The sequence below is a fragment of the Vespa crabro genome, chromosome 19, assembly GCF_910589235.1.
Source record: "Vespa crabro chromosome 19, iyVesCrab1.2, whole genome shotgun sequence".
Classification (NCBI taxonomy): domain Eukaryota; kingdom Metazoa; phylum Arthropoda; class Insecta; order Hymenoptera; family Vespidae; genus Vespa; species Vespa crabro.
In genome coordinates, this window is record NC_060973.1 from 4,790,001 (window position 1) to 4,806,998 (window position 16,998).

At 35.0% G+C, this 16,998-nt stretch overlaps 3 protein-coding genes and 1 long non-coding RNA gene across 8 annotated transcripts in view; 1 reads left to right on the forward strand and 3 right to left on the reverse strand.

Moving 5' to 3' along the window:
• The window catches only part of LOC124430802 (microtubule-associated protein Jupiter), a 25,524-nt gene extending 12,921 nt beyond the window's left edge, over positions 1-12,603 (reverse strand). For 2 of the 5 annotated variants that reach the window (XM_046977858.1, XM_046977856.1), the window contains exon 1: positions 3,571-4,070. In XM_046977858.1, the coding sequence (XP_046833814.1) occupies positions 3,571-3,632 (62 nt within the window). In that variant the 5' untranslated portion in view covers positions 3,633-4,070. Of the gene's footprint in view, positions 1-3,570; positions 4,073-12,143 lie in introns of those variants that run through there. The other 3 variants (XM_046977857.1, XM_046977860.1, XM_046977859.1) reach the window with 3 other exon arrangements.
• Positions 4,233-5,262, forward strand: LOC124430804. Its single transcript, XR_006943846.1, has 2 exons — positions 4,233-4,691; positions 5,035-5,262. It is a non-coding gene; the product is annotated as an uncharacterized LOC124430804 (long non-coding RNA).
• Positions 12,604-13,054: 451 nt separating the features above from the next.
• Positions 13,055-14,783, reverse strand: LOC124430799 (rRNA methyltransferase 3A, mitochondrial). The gene is made up of 4 exons (XM_046977852.1): positions 14,258-14,783; positions 13,951-14,189; positions 13,718-13,873; positions 13,055-13,613 (listed from the first exon to the last, which is right to left on the reverse strand). Exons 1-4 carry the CDS (start codon positions 14,599-14,601, stop codon positions 13,072-13,074), a joined length of 1,281 nt encoding a protein of 426 aa, XP_046833808.1. The 5' UTR covers positions 14,602-14,783; the 3' UTR covers positions 13,055-13,071.
• A 145-nt stretch (positions 14,784-14,928) lies between these two features.
• Positions 14,929-16,948, reverse strand: LOC124430800 (RISC-loading complex subunit tarbp2-like). The gene is made up of 3 exons (XM_046977853.1): positions 16,803-16,948; positions 16,060-16,693; positions 14,929-15,884 (listed from the first exon to the last, which is right to left on the reverse strand). The coding sequence occupies exons 2-3, from the start codon at positions 16,408-16,410 to the stop codon at positions 15,102-15,104; spliced, it is 1,134 nt and encodes a 377-aa protein (XP_046833809.1). The 5' UTR covers positions 16,411-16,693; positions 16,803-16,948; the 3' UTR covers positions 14,929-15,101.
• Between the last annotated feature and the right edge of the window lie 50 nt (positions 16,949-16,998).

Consider the following 16,998-nt stretch of genomic DNA (forward strand, 5'->3'; position numbering starts at 1 on the left):
AACGATCAATAAAACATATTAAATCAACTAATTATCGAGGAGCCTTGAAAACAAATTCTACGAACAAAATTGGCATACCCATTTAGATTGTTAAAATTGATCATCCCAATTGACGATCTCAGCTTTTTTTTTCTATCGGTTAAAAGTTGATTAATTTATTTATCTACCATTTCCTCTTTTTTTCCTAGCTTAGAGAATTCGAATTAGGGCTTTTTCTTTTGTCGACATCCTTATTTGTATAGCGTCAATAAATGTCGATGATGAAGTCCACTCCCACGACAATGTCCAACATATGGCATTTTAGAACTATTCTCTGCAACGATGCAGAGAACACTGCAGCAGTCAATTGCTCTCTTTCACCTACCATTATACTCTCTTTTTTGACTCATATCATGGCACAGATGTTCTTTCGCGATTAGGCCAATGTACAAGGTTCGACGAAATCAATAGTTGGTAAAAAATAAGTATAGTCCTTCTCATAACTTATAATACACATAGACATAATTTATATATACATATATATATATATATATATATATATATATATATATATATCGACTGACCCAGAACAATCAATATGTCTTCCTATTTATTAAACCATTTCGAAAACAAAGCGATCATTATACCAAGTTCCCATAGAGAAGCTATTGACTGGCAGAGAACTTATACGGTAACTACATCCATCGCTTCTTAACAAAGCGATAATTATCAATCTGAATGGTAGAAATCAAGGGATGACTGAGCAGTTAACATTTTTAGCATGTCTCGATATCGTTTCGAGTTTATTAACGATGAATCAGCTGGGAGAATGAAGAACGGGAAAATGAAGAACGTTTAAATATCATCGTTCGCGATGCATATACGATGACAATGTAACTCGTTAGAGAATTATCAGCTCTTGGATATATGCAAGTAACTATCGTTAAAATCGACCATTTTCTTTCTTCGTCGCGTGACTTGAAAAATACTTAGAAAAAAAAAAGAAAAGAAAAAAAGAAGGAACATATATATATATATATATGATTTTCTATGAAAAGAAAGATCTTGTAATATTTACAATGGCAATGGAAAGGAGGACGAAAAACGGTTAACGGAAATGAAGATTTCCGTCTGTCCATGGCGAATCGTAAATTCGCGAAGAGCCTGTAAAAGAATTCCTCCGTACAGCCTCCACTTGAAGGTTTCTTCGTACAAGTTAATATCGCGCTTGATTTCACGCACGAATAGAAAGAAAGAGAAAGAGAAAAAGAAAGAGGGAGAGAGAACATGTAAGTATGTGCATTTGCACTTTGTATTGCATTCAATCGACTAGTAACACACAATAAGAGCTACAACTTTCCTATAATCTCCAATAGCAATCCTATTTTACATTGGTTATTACATTGGACATCTATATATATATATATATATATATATATATATATATATATATATATATACATGTGTCTGTGTGTATATATATATATAAACACACAATATATGTTACGGAAAGGCATCGTAGAGTCCTGCGTGCAAACGACACACATATTTAAGTAGTCTGTAATACGAATGAAACTCGTCCAAGGCGGTTATCATGTCCACAGATTTCCTTCCGAAGTCGCGGTAATTGTCCTCGAAGAAAAGTACAGAAATAGTCGCGAAACGTTTCCCTCACTGCGAGAAAGTCGTACGATTTAACGAGTAAAATCGTACTTCTTTTTTCTTTTCTTTTTTTCGGCCATACCATAGATATCTTTTCTTGTTCGCTTTCCAGAGAAATAAAAAAGACAACATAGACAGGGTTATTATATAGAAAAATTTTTCTAATGATTTCACGAGCGATCGAGGAAAGACAAATTTTTTCATTCGTTTTAGAATTAAAAAAGAAAAAAAGAGAGAGTATAGTAGGAAGGGGAGAGAAAGAGAAGGAGAGGAAAGACAAATTTTTTCATTCGTTTTAGAATTAAAAAGGAAAAAAGAAAGAGTATATTAGGAAGGGGAGAGAAAGAGAAGGAGAGAGGAAAGGATCTCATTGTTTCATCACACCTTTCATTAAGGAAGCATAATTTTCTTATATGGCCAGACTTAATATTCGAATTCTGGGTCACCGAAAAACTAAAAAAATAAGGTAATTAGACACCTTTGATCCTTTCTATGGAACGCAAAACGTACGATAAGATACAAAACGGCGGTCACGCTTTCTAAACCCAGCTGCTGTGCCTCTCTTCTTCTTCTTCGTCTTCTTAAACTCCTTTTCTCAATGTATAGCTTGCTTTTTAATTGATGTCCTACACGGAAGCTCGCAAACAAAAATCAAGCAAATAGAATCACCCGGAAGATTTTTAATCGCTCCTTTTTTCTCCATCCTTTTTATTTTTACTTTTTCAATTATTATTATTATTTTTTTTTTCTATTTTTCATTTAATTCTTCATCTTGCGGTGCTGCTAAGCCGTTATGAGCTCGTCGGTAAATTAATTCGAACCTCTTTTTCTGCGGTTATCGTTCGTAGAAAAGAAATAACGATAACGTACGGCCGATTTAATATAGCGTTAATGATAGTCAGTTGAACGATAAACTATACCATACTTCCTGAAATATACGTGAACAAAAATCGAGGCCAATTGCAAACTCGAGAACGTAGAACATGCGTTAATTCGCATGTAAACGACGATGGATCATTTAACGGAATTCATAGCTTTTTGCTTTCTTCTTGCTTTTTTATTATTATTATTGTTATTATTAATCACTGCTTTCATCTACTTCGAGATATGGATACGTTATTAAATGTTATTAACTTTCGATTCGATTCGTATTAATGCGCTTATCGAAAGTAAACGAGAAATATTTCAGAATCTAATTTTAATATCATACACGTCAATTTTGTTATAGTTGATTTTATTCTTTTTTTATTTCTCTTTAAATTTCATCGATAATATTCTCCGATTAAACTTGCAGAGTTTACCACAAGCAAAAATGCGACGTTCTCAGTTATTTAATGCTAGCCAAAGTGTATGCGCATCTACATATAATTCGATCAGAAATATCGCGCTCCTTGTAAAAACACATGTTCCGTCACATCGAATTTCCCGGTCAACTTGAAAACTAGAAATATCGGCAGGAGCGCGCGCATTTCTTCTTCGCATTTTCTCCCCACCATATCTCTAATCTTTTTTTGTTTTATTATTCTCTTTTTTCTTTACTTTATTTATTTTTTTTTTGTGAATAGCATTTTGTGCCGAGAAAAAATATCGAATTTCTTGAATGCCCATCCATCCAACTTTAACACTAACTGTAAACTAAATACAAAAATGTTACTCGTCAATTTTAAATTTCATATATTTCGATTAATCGAAGAAATATTTTTTGGGACAAAATGGATCTGTAAAAATCCGTCGAGGTATGTAAGTAACTAAGCAAAAAGAAAAATGAAAGATAGATAGAGAGAAAGAGAGAGAGAGAGAGAGAGAGAGAGAGAGAGAGAGAGAGAGAGAGAGAGAGAGAGGAAAAGAGAGATATCATTGTTCATCCCTCCATACTTCATTTTCCTTCCCTCCATCTTTCTGAATTTCAATCTGTAAAAAAGAACCCACCTCTTCTTTCCGTAACCAACGTTGTCGAGCTCGACGTGTCTGTAAGCCGCGTAAGTTGCCATAACGTATAATCCTGCAAGACGAAGAGGAAGAAGAGACGCCCACCACTTCCTAAACGACGACAACGACGACGACGACGACGAGCAGCCGCTCCCTTAACGACGATGCCGATGAGGAGGAGAGCTCGAGACAGAGAGAGAGAGAGAGAGAGAAAGAGAGAGAAAGAGAGAAGAAGCAGAGACGAGAGAGAGAGAGAAGGGGAGGGTTCGTGTTCGCCCAACCAACCAACAACCCGATATCGCTGACACCAGTGAGTCAGAAAGTCCTTGACTGCTTTCTTTCTCTCACTCTCTCTCTCTCTTTCTCTGTCTCTCACTCTCAAGAGGAGAAGGAAACAATCTTCCCGTTTGATATAATGTACGCGAAAGGGACAGAAAAATGATAGAAAAAAAGTTTACAGGTCACTGATTCAGACGTAAAACTTAGAACACTCTTATCGTCGCGATGCCGACGGGAGACTGACAGTCGAACAAGAATCTCGCTTGTATATACCACCGGCAGCGGCGCTCCCCACCAATCGCTTCGGCCGGTCCTCCCTCCCCCACTGCCACACAGACACGCTATCTCTCGCTCCCTCTTTTGCTCTTACGTATCGCTCTCTACTCGCGCAACCCTTTAATTTCTAATATTTTCCATCCGGATAATTAACACGAATTTATGTAATTCATAAATTCTTATACATTAATATTATGCTGAATCATCGTTAGCGATGTAAATTTTTAATTTCTAAGGGCTCTTGAAATCTGGAAAGCAAAGCAAATTTCTTTCTCTTGCGCTCTCTCTCTCTCTTTCTTTCTCTTTCTCTCTTTCTATTCTCCTCTTCTTCATCAAAGTCACTTGGACCAGGAACCGTGTTGTTTCGCCATCTCTCTATCGGGAGTAGTCCACCCCCCTGAAGCGTCGACGTATGCACTTTCACCCCCACCATTGACGAGGAAGGGGGATGGCGTCGACGATAGCGTCGGCGTCGACGTCGACGTCGTGCATTCACCTCAATCAATACGCTCGGCGAACCAGACCGGAGAGAGGAGAGGACTTCTGCAGGGACGCATGGAGAGATGGTAGGAGAAGAACTGTTGTTAGGGTGGGGGGAAATGCATCCTGCAGACGCGTCGAGCCCCGATGCACGCGCGCGCGCGCAAGCGCACGTTCACGCACGTGCCACGCTCGAAAATAACGAGAAGTGCATCGGCTAGGAAGATGCTCGAGAAATTGCGCGCGCGCGCGCGTGCATGTGTTACGTGTGTGTGCGTGCTCTGTGAGAGATGATCGCAGAATCCTTTTGCTAACGAGGAACACGTCCTGCGGCGATAATCATTCGAGATGTTATTCACTAGCATTTATTTTCTATCTTCTTCGAGATGAATGGCCAACTTTAAAAGATACTTTTTTCATATATTACAGGTAAGAGAGATCTCCTTATCGATCATCGAGGGAAAAAAGTTTCTCTCGATCCCACAGACTCGTCTAAAAATATTTTTTCTGTATTTTATATATAATTTTGTATATAATTAACATCCACCAAACTTCTCAATATCGATTGAATATTTTTTCTCAAGGTACGCGTTACAACGATACCTTCTATATTTGTGACTCATTAAATTTTCGATATTCGATCGACCATTATTCGTTTATCCTTTTTTCTCTCTTTCCATTCCTTCTCTTCGACGTTTCGCAGACATCTTGGTTATTTATTTAACTGCTCCCCTTTTTATATACCATCCTCCATTTTCGCGATGCTTTCTTTTTCTTCTTTATATACACGCGAGCCACGTCTACATACATAGATATCTTCTACCGAACGACGGAAGAAAGTTTTGACAGGATAACCGATGGAATAAAATCACGTGTTACTAAGCCAACCACGTGAATATTTTCTTGCCGGTCGAAGACGTACTACATATTTTACGTCCAACGCCGGATGTCATTACCTAAGATTTTTTACATTACACCTAGTTAAGTGCATACGCACCTATCGCCACGCCTGATATCACGCATAGGAAGGTAATGAGCTAACATTAAAACGATAATGATCGGACTGATGGATTGCAAGGTAACAACGCATCAAAGAGATGGATACCGAAAGACATTTATAATAGCTCGTTGGGTTTCCACTTCGTCGGGTTACTATTCGAAATATGCCTTTGTAGAATTTACAAAAAAAAAAAAAAAAAAAAAAAAAAAGAAAAAAAAATAAAAAATAAATAAAAGAAGAAAAAGAAAAAGAAAAAAAATTATATCAATAATGTCCAATTATATACGCGCACGCACATATCGAAAGAAAAAAAGCAAGGACACGGCATCTGTCGTATCAAAAGACACAACGAAGATGACAAATACAGATGGCATATACATATGCATGCTTTACAATTAATCGAACCGAATCGATATCGTTTAGTCTGGGAACACGATGCAAGAATAACGTCGAACACGTTGATGAACGGTAATGCAAAATTGACGTTCGTATAAGTAACGTCGTGCGTGCGTTTACCGCCTCAGACGAAGGTATTCGTTCCCCTCAGCTACACATCGCTGGATACGCGGATAAACGCGGGACGGCTTCCACCTTTATTCATACGGCGAAACTCGATGCGAAATTTTCAGGGTTTCAGCGGTTTATTCGAAAAGGGGAAAGAGAGGGAGAGGGAAAGAACGAAGGGTTATTGTTACGCAGTTCCTCTGTCAACGCCCTTCGTCAACGCAGGACACGTAGGATGTTTGCAGGGTCGAAACACCCTTCCTTCTTTCTTCGACCGTTTCTAAACTCTCTTTGAGTAATCAATTAATTAAATAGCGATCTATTTAAGTGTATTTAACAAATAGGTCTCGAGTTTCCGTAGAAGCTAACCCACGAAATTCATTCAATTAGAACTCGAATGTTGATCCATAAAGTCATTCTATTTGTTTGTTTCTCTCTTTTTTTTTTTTTAACAATGAATTCCGTATAACTTCCATTGACTATCCATCATGTTTAGACCGGTTTTGTGAATATAAAACCGCATGCCGCATTTTGTTGGAAAACTATTCAGGCTAAAAGTAAAAGCCGACTTGTGTATATATGTGTGTGCGTGTATGTGTCCGTGTCTCCGTGTCCGTGTCTGTGTGTGTATATGTGTGTATGTGTGTGTGAATGTATACGTATGTACACGAATGCGTATACGTGTGCGCCAAATCCTACCAGAAAATAAATGCACGAGGCAGTAAGTCTGGTTTGCTGTTTCGGTAGAGTGCAACCGGCTACAGACAGTGTGGTAAGCTTAACGAAGGCCAACCTTCCGTTACTACCACCTTGATAATCCTCGGCAACACCTTCTCGAGGTAAGAGAGGAAACCTGTGCTCCTTGTATGACGGCACTTACTTCCGCTATTTTCCCTTGGCGCCATGGAATTGCTCTCACGTCCCACAAAAGGATTTCTCTTCATTTTCTTTCAAGCGTCTTTCCAATCTCCGACTGTGTCCCGTCCACTTTTGACCGCGTTATTTAAAAAAAAAGAAAAAAAAGAAAAAAAAAGATAAGGACACATCTCGACTTGCGCATGTATTCCTCGAATGCATTATTGATTCTAAAAAACAATGTCCAAGGTCTTTGCATGTAAGGGTATATTTATTTCTGAAGCAACGGTTGTCCGTATCAATCGAACAGGTTTTGTTAAATACGGAAGCCATTGAATTATTGAAGCTCTACGATTAACAAAAAAAAAAAAAGAAAAAAAAAGAAAAGATATTCAAAACATTTGTAATTTATTCTCGGACGTTATTATCTAGCCTGATAAGCCTTCTTCACGGAGGATGTAATCAATCGTTTTTCTCGTTAAACTTGAATGTTTAACGTGTTAACGGGTTTTGAATTAACGTCAACCATTAATTGTACAAATTCTTTTATTCCTCTTCTTTTCCTGGGGATAATTTCGTTTTTTAATCGACTTAAAGAAAGTACATATTCTTGTTGACTTGTCTGCCAAGAATCCCACGGATATCCCTCTCGCGAGGATTCAAGCTCGAACGATTTGCTTGCCATGGAAGTTGTTTCTGGTGTCGCTATGCTAACCAATGGGACACGTAAGGATCTACATTCTCTCGTTCCGATCGTAGGCGGGCAAAAAAAGATCTCGTTAAATAATCGCAACATTATTCCACCCTCGTTAGGCTTTATTAATCAGTCTGATACCATCTTCAATGACAGACTTTATAGCGAGTCCGATTAAATATTTTCAAGTTCTACGTTGAATACGTTTGAATCATTAGAAATTTTCTTAGATAAGCTCGATCTATTTGATAAATTCGATAAACCCGATCGTACGTACGTACGTATATCATTTTTGTCCATTTTACAAAGGTCTTATCGCTTTTACGACATTCTAATTATTTTTCAAAAGGTAACAAAATTATGCATCATTTCTTCTAATCATACAAAATCGTTACGTCGTATATCCACGATTAGAGATCAATCTTTTGACAGTATAATTTGAATAAATTAAATTTCAATTTTCTTTAGATTCGATAAAATTCAGTCTGTAGGTAAATATCATAGAGATAAATTTAACGAAATGTAGATTTAAATAAGTTGCTCAAACAATAAATGAGGATCACATTCGTAATGAGCATTATAAGGTTTTTCTTCGCGAAGAACGGTACCGAAATGCGGTTCTACACATGATTTCCGTTTTGAACGGACGTGCAGCGGTTTACACACAGGGTGAGCACCGTTCGCGAGTGCGGTAAAAGGAAGACAGCAGCCACGAAACTAAAATACTGTGAGCTAACATTAGACAAGCCGTAGGAATCCTTGTTATTTTATTTTTACGATTATGCTCGAGGTTGTAACGTGTAAGTATTTCATGGAATAAAACGGATTGCTACAAAATTTTTTATACTAGAGCTCTAATTTAAATAAATGAACTTTGTAAATGTCTATGTATGTATTTAAATATACAAAAAATGACGTTGGTGATATTAAAAAAATAAAATAAAAAAAGAATGCAGAAGATCCGCCGAATCCGACGACGGCGATGACGACGACGACGATGATACTCGGTAAATGTTTCTCCTAAGACCACCAGGAAGAACCGATCAAAGATAGCCTTCGTTATGCTTCAATAGAGCGAATCGTTAAACTGCGTCACAATAAAGAATGGTTGGTCTGTCAATGTCAATCGAAACATGATTGACATTAACGGACGCTCAACATTCGATCGGAGATAATATTCTTGATATATCGATCGTTTAACATTGATCGTACATAAAGGAAATCGAGCTAATTACATACGTAGATCTTGTTATGTTTCAACGCGAATTCGATCAATTTCACAATCGTTGAGGATTAAAGTCTTTGAAAATAATCATAGAAAAAATTTGAAAAAATTCTCAATTATATAGTTGAAAGAAAAAAGAAAAGAGCGAAAAAGTTACTGGAGTAACATAGTTGGCATGCTACTTACATCCAATGTCGAGTGATCACGATTAATGAATAAATTATCGAATAAGAATTTAAACAAAACATTTCTATTTGGCTCGCGACTCGACTTTCCTTTCTAAGACGTTTAAGAACCATTGAATGAACGTGCACGACGTTGGTGTAAACGAGTTGCCAGACACCCGGTCTGGTCTCCTTCTTCATTTCTAAGACATTCCTTTGTTCCACGTTAATCCGAAATTTAAAGGCTGCTTTAGTGTCTCGCACAAAAGTCTACCCTTTCGAAAAACTTGAAACTCTATTCTCAGACAAAGAGAGATACTTGAGAGATAGAAACAGAGACAGAGGAAAGGGGGGAGACAGAATAAAAGGAATAGAGAGAGAGAGAGAGAGAGAGAAGAAAAGAAATACTGGAAGATAATTGACGTTTTACTTCCGTCAAACTATACAGAAATATTCAAAAGAGCCATGATACAAACTACTCTAATCTATATATATATTTCAACGTATTACGTTACCTTCACGTGCCCATATTTGAGAATATTTCGTTTTTTCTCTCTCGACTATTTATTTCTTTACGAATATTATCTTTCCGCGGAACAGTCTTGAAATCATTTGGAAAGTCTGATAGGAGTGTATACTCCGGAAACGTTTCATTAAGAAGCTCCAGTATTTATGAACGAAGAAGCACGGAAGAAAAGAAGAGAGCTATCGAGCGTGTCAATGCACATGCAAAGAAAGCCAAAGGAGTGTCACGAAATCGACGAGGATGTCGTATTTACTTTCGCTCCTTCCTCTTTTTCCACTACCAACGGTGAAATCTATACATATGAGAGAGGAAAAGGTAACTTTTCCTTTGAGTTAAGCGAAAGAATTGAACATGAAGGAAAAAAAAAAAAAAGAAAGTTTAAGCAGTTTGATCGTTCGTATAGACGGTTGCTGTAAAAATGCAAAAAGAAAATATTAAATGAGTTATGTAAATTCAAAAAAGATGTTCTTCGGGTTGTAACAGAGAAGTAACGTCAAAGTTATTTCAAAAGACAAAACCTATGATCATGATGATGACGTTCACATAAATTTTTTTCATAAATGGACGAAGAAAACTTTTCGGAGAGAGGGAAATCATCAGGTATGTGGCCACATGGCGCTCGTTAGATGAATTGCGGAAGAGGAAGGAGCGTGAAATGAAGAGATGTTGTAGCAACCTGCTATGAGATAGGTTGTGCTGTAACCGCAATCGCTCGACACTATCTCTAAGTAGCACAGCCTGACTTTGAACATTGCAGTACGTTCACCGTTCTGCTCCGCAACGAACTGTGTATGCCTCACGACAAGCTGCTATCTCTACATACATATTCGCTAGCGAATGTAAGCGCACAATGTTTCTGATGAAATCTTTTATTTGCGTTGTATGAATCATTCCTTATCTTTTATACTGTATTTATTAAAACAGACCTTTCCATCGATAACGCGATTATATCTTATATTGCCAACGAAACTTCTCTTTTATCGCAGTTTATTTTGTTCGTTTTCAAAAAGAAAAAAAAACAGATGTAACGAAGAGACATGATGAATGAATGAATGAATGAATGAATGAATGAATGAATGAATAAATAAACAGACGCATAATATTTAGTGCACAGAGAATCTTAGGAATATACAAACAGACTTAACAAATTATTAATGATACGTATAAACATGACGTTGTTGGATAATGAATGAAGTCGGATCTTGTTAGGACCGACTTCAAAATTACATAAAACACCAAATAAAGTGCAACAAAGGACATTGAAGATGTAACTAAAAGTTGTACAATGTCATTGTGCTCTTTTGTTCGTTCATTCTACTGTTTTGGTATTGTATTACCTGTTTGCCAGATAAACAATGCTCCAATTACTGATATTTCATCAATTTTCCAAGTTTATCCTTTCATTCTTGAAATATCTTCCATATCATATCGTCCTTGCAATCTTCTTTTTATTTATTAGCCCATCTAATTTCCCCTTACCCAATAAAATAATATTATAATGTGGAAGAAAGTTAGATTACATTATCATTATTAAGAACTCCTTACAATTTTTATCATTCCCAACTCGATGATAACATTTGGATGACGTCAATCCGATGAAAACTGTAATCAAACGAAATAATATTATCGATCAAGATATGATATACATAAAATGACAGAAGAATAAAATCTATAATTACTACTACCATAGAGATCTTCGTACTATTTTCTTTCGTAGAAAAATAGAATGGAGTGGGACAAAGATCTGATGATATAATTCAACCGTTACAAAGTTGTACAGATTCATACGGATGCTTGCTCCACTTTGTTCCAAGTCGAAAGCAGCTTCTCTTTAACCTAACAAAATCACTGAATTGTAACATATCGAATTGTACAATCTAGTAAAGAATAAAACACAAAAGTAACAGGGAAGGCAAATTGAATATCATACGAAACATAACTTACTCATAAAACAAAAACTGTTCCTTAATGTGCTCATTATGCAACAGAGTCCGTTATGCTGCAACACTTTATTAATGATGACACTTGTCGATGTAAAAATTTCAACATTTATTGTATTATTCTACACTAATATACACACATTCACTTTTATGCCTACGCGACATATCCCTTCCACGACGCCCGCGTTGTCTCCTTTCGAACGCCGGTAAAAATAACGAGCGCGAATTCAAGGGGTGTGTGGTATTTGAAGGGAAAGATTTCATCAGCGTTTCAACGATCGAAAACGATCGATGGCATAAAACAAGGAGGAACAAAATGTATAGGTTAAGACAAAAAAAATATCACAAAGCGGACGTTACGAGTTGCGAGAAATTCGTTCTCGTCGCAACGCGGCCACTGTAGGAGAAAGAAAGAGAAAAAAAATAAATAAATAAATTTACAAATAAGAAAAATGAAGAAAATAACGTACGCAAACTTGGTACAGGATGTAGGGAGGGACGCGGGGAGGAAAAAGAAAAGAAAAACAAAGAAAAAAAAAGGAAAAAAGAAAAGTACGAAGAAACGCATAATAATAAGTTGGAAGATATAATAGATGAAAAAGATTAAAAAAAAAAAAAAAAAGAACGAACCTGGTTTTATAACGTTGCGTTTGATCCTCGCCGGCCCACATTTTTCTCCCTTTTGAGTTAAATTCGCCCTTTTCCTTTGTTAGTCGTTCTCTTCGGTAGATATCGTTGGCAGTTTAGATATTTATACGTCGGTACGTTTCGCTACGAACGATCGACGACGATACACATCGAGTTTGATCATACGTACCGCCCCGTTCTTCTTTCGTTTCTTCCTTTCTTTTTTCACTATTTTCTCTTTCTCTTTCCTTCTCTCTACCTTTTCGTTGTTTGCTCTTTCATTCAACGATCTCTCTGCACGCATGTACGCACGCACGCACGCACGCACGCGATGCACAGAGAATATGCGCGCGCACTTCACGTTTCCGCGATACGATGCACAAAGGACGGAAAGGAATGGCTAGCTTGTCCTTCTTCTCGCAAAAACCGGCGCCCCCACCACCCTCTTCTGAAAACTCGAGAAATGATATTATGCATATGGATATACGTCGGTACATGAGGAGAAAGGGGGTGGAAGTGCCGTACGAATAACATGCTTCGCCAATGTCAACAAAACTTTTTCCTAGATCTAGAAACATTCTGAAATCGCTAATGCGTATATAGGGTCTTTTACGATTTTAGGGAAACTTCGATTGACCGCGTTAAATTGAAATGCGTTAAATGAATGTACCATACGAGCGCGCACGCGCGCGCACACACACATGCATATGCGCCGCCGCACATACGTGCGAATATATAAAATAAAATAAAATAAAATAAAATAAAATAAAATAAAAAATAAAATAAAAAATAAAATAAAATAAAATAAAATAAAATAAAATAAAATAAAATAAAATAAAATAAAATAAAATAAAATAAATAATCTCCCTTATTTTGACTTTTTTTAATCATATAGTTATTCGACACTGATCGTATAATACGTATTATCATTTTATTCTCTTTGCTTAAATACAAACTGTCGTTGAATTTCAAATGATATTATTCCAAGTGCCGCACCAACATTTAAACTTTCGACATTATTTAATAGAGGTACGTTTACACGTACGGCTCGTTTTTCCCACAGTAATTTAAGAGTTTCCAGGTTTAATCCTTCCGTTTCACCACTTATTATAAGCGCAATTTCGTTCGTGCAATAATCAACAGCGTAATATGGAATAATTGGAAGCTGAGATTGCAATGTCCTTATAATTTTCCTCATTTCAGATTCTTTTAAATTTTCATCAGATTTTGGAAATTCCATATTCCGAAGAGGAAAATTTTCATAAATCTTCGAAATGGAATATTTGTTCTTCGAATTATGGCTATCAAAAATATTATTCGTAATATTCGTTGGATTGTTATCCGTAACAAAAACGTTCATTCCATCGTATAGGAATGATGAAAGATCATTAGAAGTTAATGTGTATATCGGTAATCTGAAATGTGCACCTGCTGCACTTCGCAATACTTTGGTATCCCATAAATCCACACATCCTGAAAAAATATATTTGAAACTATCGCTTCCCAATTTTCCTTCATGAATGTACATTTTGGTTTTGAAAAATAATACACCTTTCAATAATATTATTCTACTATACCTTTCAATAATACTATTTTCTCGCATCCAACGCCAGCAGCAATGCGGATTGCAGAGCCTAAATTTCCTGGATCGCGTATATTGTCGCAGATAATTGTAAGAGGTAAAGCATTAGGTGCAGGTTCTATCCTTTCTACGTCAGGAATATTGAAAATACCTTAACGATGGAGAAACAGAAAAGAATTACAATTATTTTTTATTACACATACGACATGGATCCTTACCAGGACTTACCTATAATTCCTGGAGAAGTTGTTAAGTTACTCCATAATTGCATCGTTTTATATGGAACCTTATATAATTTGACTTCTTCGTGCAAATTTAAATCCATAATGTCAGACGGTCTGGAAAAAAGAATAACTTCCGGTTTTACTCCAGCTTCTATCCCATCTTTGATTAGTCTATAGCCTTCCAAAAGAATCTGATTGCTCTTTTCTCGTCTCTTGCGAGACTTGACATTTACCATTAGGGACCTGAAATAAAACACATGCATTTATATGTTATTTTTATTATTAAAATTTCTATGATATTATATACTCACGTAATAATATTATCATTTTCTTTGAGATTGATAATACGATTACTCAATTTGTTTATATTGATTTTATTATTTTCCTTATCCGAAAGAGTTTCTTGATTTGGAGGAATATTTTCTTGCGACTTAATCTTCCTGGCCCTAACACGCTGTCTTCTCCCTTCTCGTAATGTCTCCTTATTATTCTCATTTTGATCGTTAAACAATTCATTTTCATTAACAATTGCAACTGGTTTACGATGCGCCCATCTGGTATATTTACATTTTGTCGTGGACTTTGTAGTAAATCTATCCAAAACTTTTCCATTAAAAATCAATCTCAGGTATAATTGTCTTGCACTGAACTGCATTATTACTTCTTTGATTTATTTATAGGTTAGAAATCAAGATGGAGAAATAAACACTTCGTACTTTTCCTTAATCATAGGAATAATCAATTTAATATAATTCGTCATAAACTTTTAAGACGTGTATTTTCAAACGTTCAATAAAAATGAACAGAATTTCTTAAAATGGATAGACAATAAAGCAGAAATTGATACAAAAGAGTTAACGAGGTACGAGTAAATACCTATATATTTCGTATGGTGATAAACGGTATGATCACTTTTCAAACACGAAATAACATGCTTTAAGCAGGGAATTTTTTGATTTTGAACAATAAATCGATAGTCATGTTTTCCAGTCATATTCTCCAGTCACATTTTATTATCTTCGAATTAGTCGTTATAATTTCATATTTTCTGTTAAATGTTAATAAAGTATGGAGAATAAATTATACGAATACAAAATATTGAAATTGTATAAAAATATAAATGTTGGAATTAAAATTTTATATATTTTCATTTAGTTATTTCAAATAAATCATAACTGTGTCAAGTATATTGCGTAAAGCTATTATCTCTGCAGTCATTAAGTTGCTATTTGCACCAAATTGAATAATAGGTAGAGGAGTATGTATTTTAAAAGCAACCATCTTTAGCAACGGATTTTTACAAGATATAGTCTTTTTTTCTATATTTAATTTCAATTTATCTGTAATATATTCTAAAATCTGTTCTTCAAGGGATATTATTTCAACAGTGTCATATTTCTCTGTATTCGAAAGGCTTGATTTAAATTTCTTAATATTGTCATATATAAAAGTCAATTCTTCCTCTTTACCATCGCAAACTTTATCACAAATAAAACCTTTAAAAAATAAATGATAATTCTGGAAGTTAAGATTTTCATTTGAAAGCACTGCTGAGCATTTCTTAGAAGTCAATTCTAAATATTTTGTTTCGATATCATTCTGAAGTATGTTTACATTAAGATTGACTATTCGTAAACCTAACTCCTCAAAAGTATTTATGTTTGCTTCTTTGGACATATTATCGTCACACATTTCAGAACCATCATTCATTTTTGATTCGCACTGACTTTTAGGTATAATCAATGCATTAGAATTATGAAGACGTTGTAACATTTTTTTTGCAACTAGTTGTTTGGCTTGTTTTTTTGTAGTTCCTACTGCTTCTTCGGTTATCGCCCCTATTTTACAGGACATCGTAAAATTCTTTTCATGCGCTAGTCCAGTTGTTTGACTAATTTCATACTCGGGCTGTATTAATTTATTTTCTATACAGAATTCCTAAAAAACCAAAACAATTTTTTTCATTTCATATCATATTACAAATGAAAAGTATTTACAAAGGAATAAAGTTACACGTGCTTGGTAAAGCGTAAAGAGAACGATGATGAAAATATACTGTATTGTTCATAAGATTAAAGAAAAAGTATTAAATAATAATTTAAATGAGTCATACTTGTAAAGAGCCAATATAATTTTTATGATCTTCCAACAACAATGCTTGATTTAATAAAGGTGAACTTGGCAAAACTGACGTACCAGTATTAATATTTTTTAATGGCAATACTGGTCTTATTATAGGAGTACTCTTTGATTCTCTTAGTAACATTAACATATTTTGAGCTGCGTTTTGTTTTGCCTCTTTTTTGTTCAAAGCTTGTCCAACTGCTGATAAATCTTTATATTTTACTTCAAACATAAATATATTTACATTTTTACTAGTTTGTGAATAAGTTGAAATATAAGTCGGTAAAAAACCTTCTTTCACTCCTAACTCTTGTAAAATCATTATTGGTGTTTTAGCCATGTTTATTGAATAAAAACAAATGTTAAAATATTATCTAACTTAAGGAATAAAAAGAGTTTTTCTTCTAAGTTTCCAAAGTGTTTTTGTCAGTTAATAAGAAGGAGGAACTAAACAAATTTTCTTCTTAAATCATATAATGAAAATTTGCTGTGTTCTTCAAATTCATCAGAAGATAACAAAAAAGCAATTGCTATAAATCGTCATAAATAGGGTATTCCTCAGAAGACAATTATTAAGTAACAAGTCTAACGATTCCGAATTTCTCAATCAATTTTTAAAATATCTATATAAACACAAATAAAATATTATTATTATTTTATATCCTATGAAAACACAAAATATTTTCAAAAAAGTAAATATATGTGTATATGTGTATATATATATATATATACCGTCATAATAACATCAAGGATAAGACTCAAAAACATTATCGAACACAAAAACCAACACTTCTTGATATTTGTTGCTAAAGAATTTTCCACTCCATCTTCTTTCTCACTTATGTATTATTCACTGATTTGTTGGTTACTTTCGCTTGATCTCCAAATATCTATCTTATATATACGAGTACCGTGCTGACGTAATAAT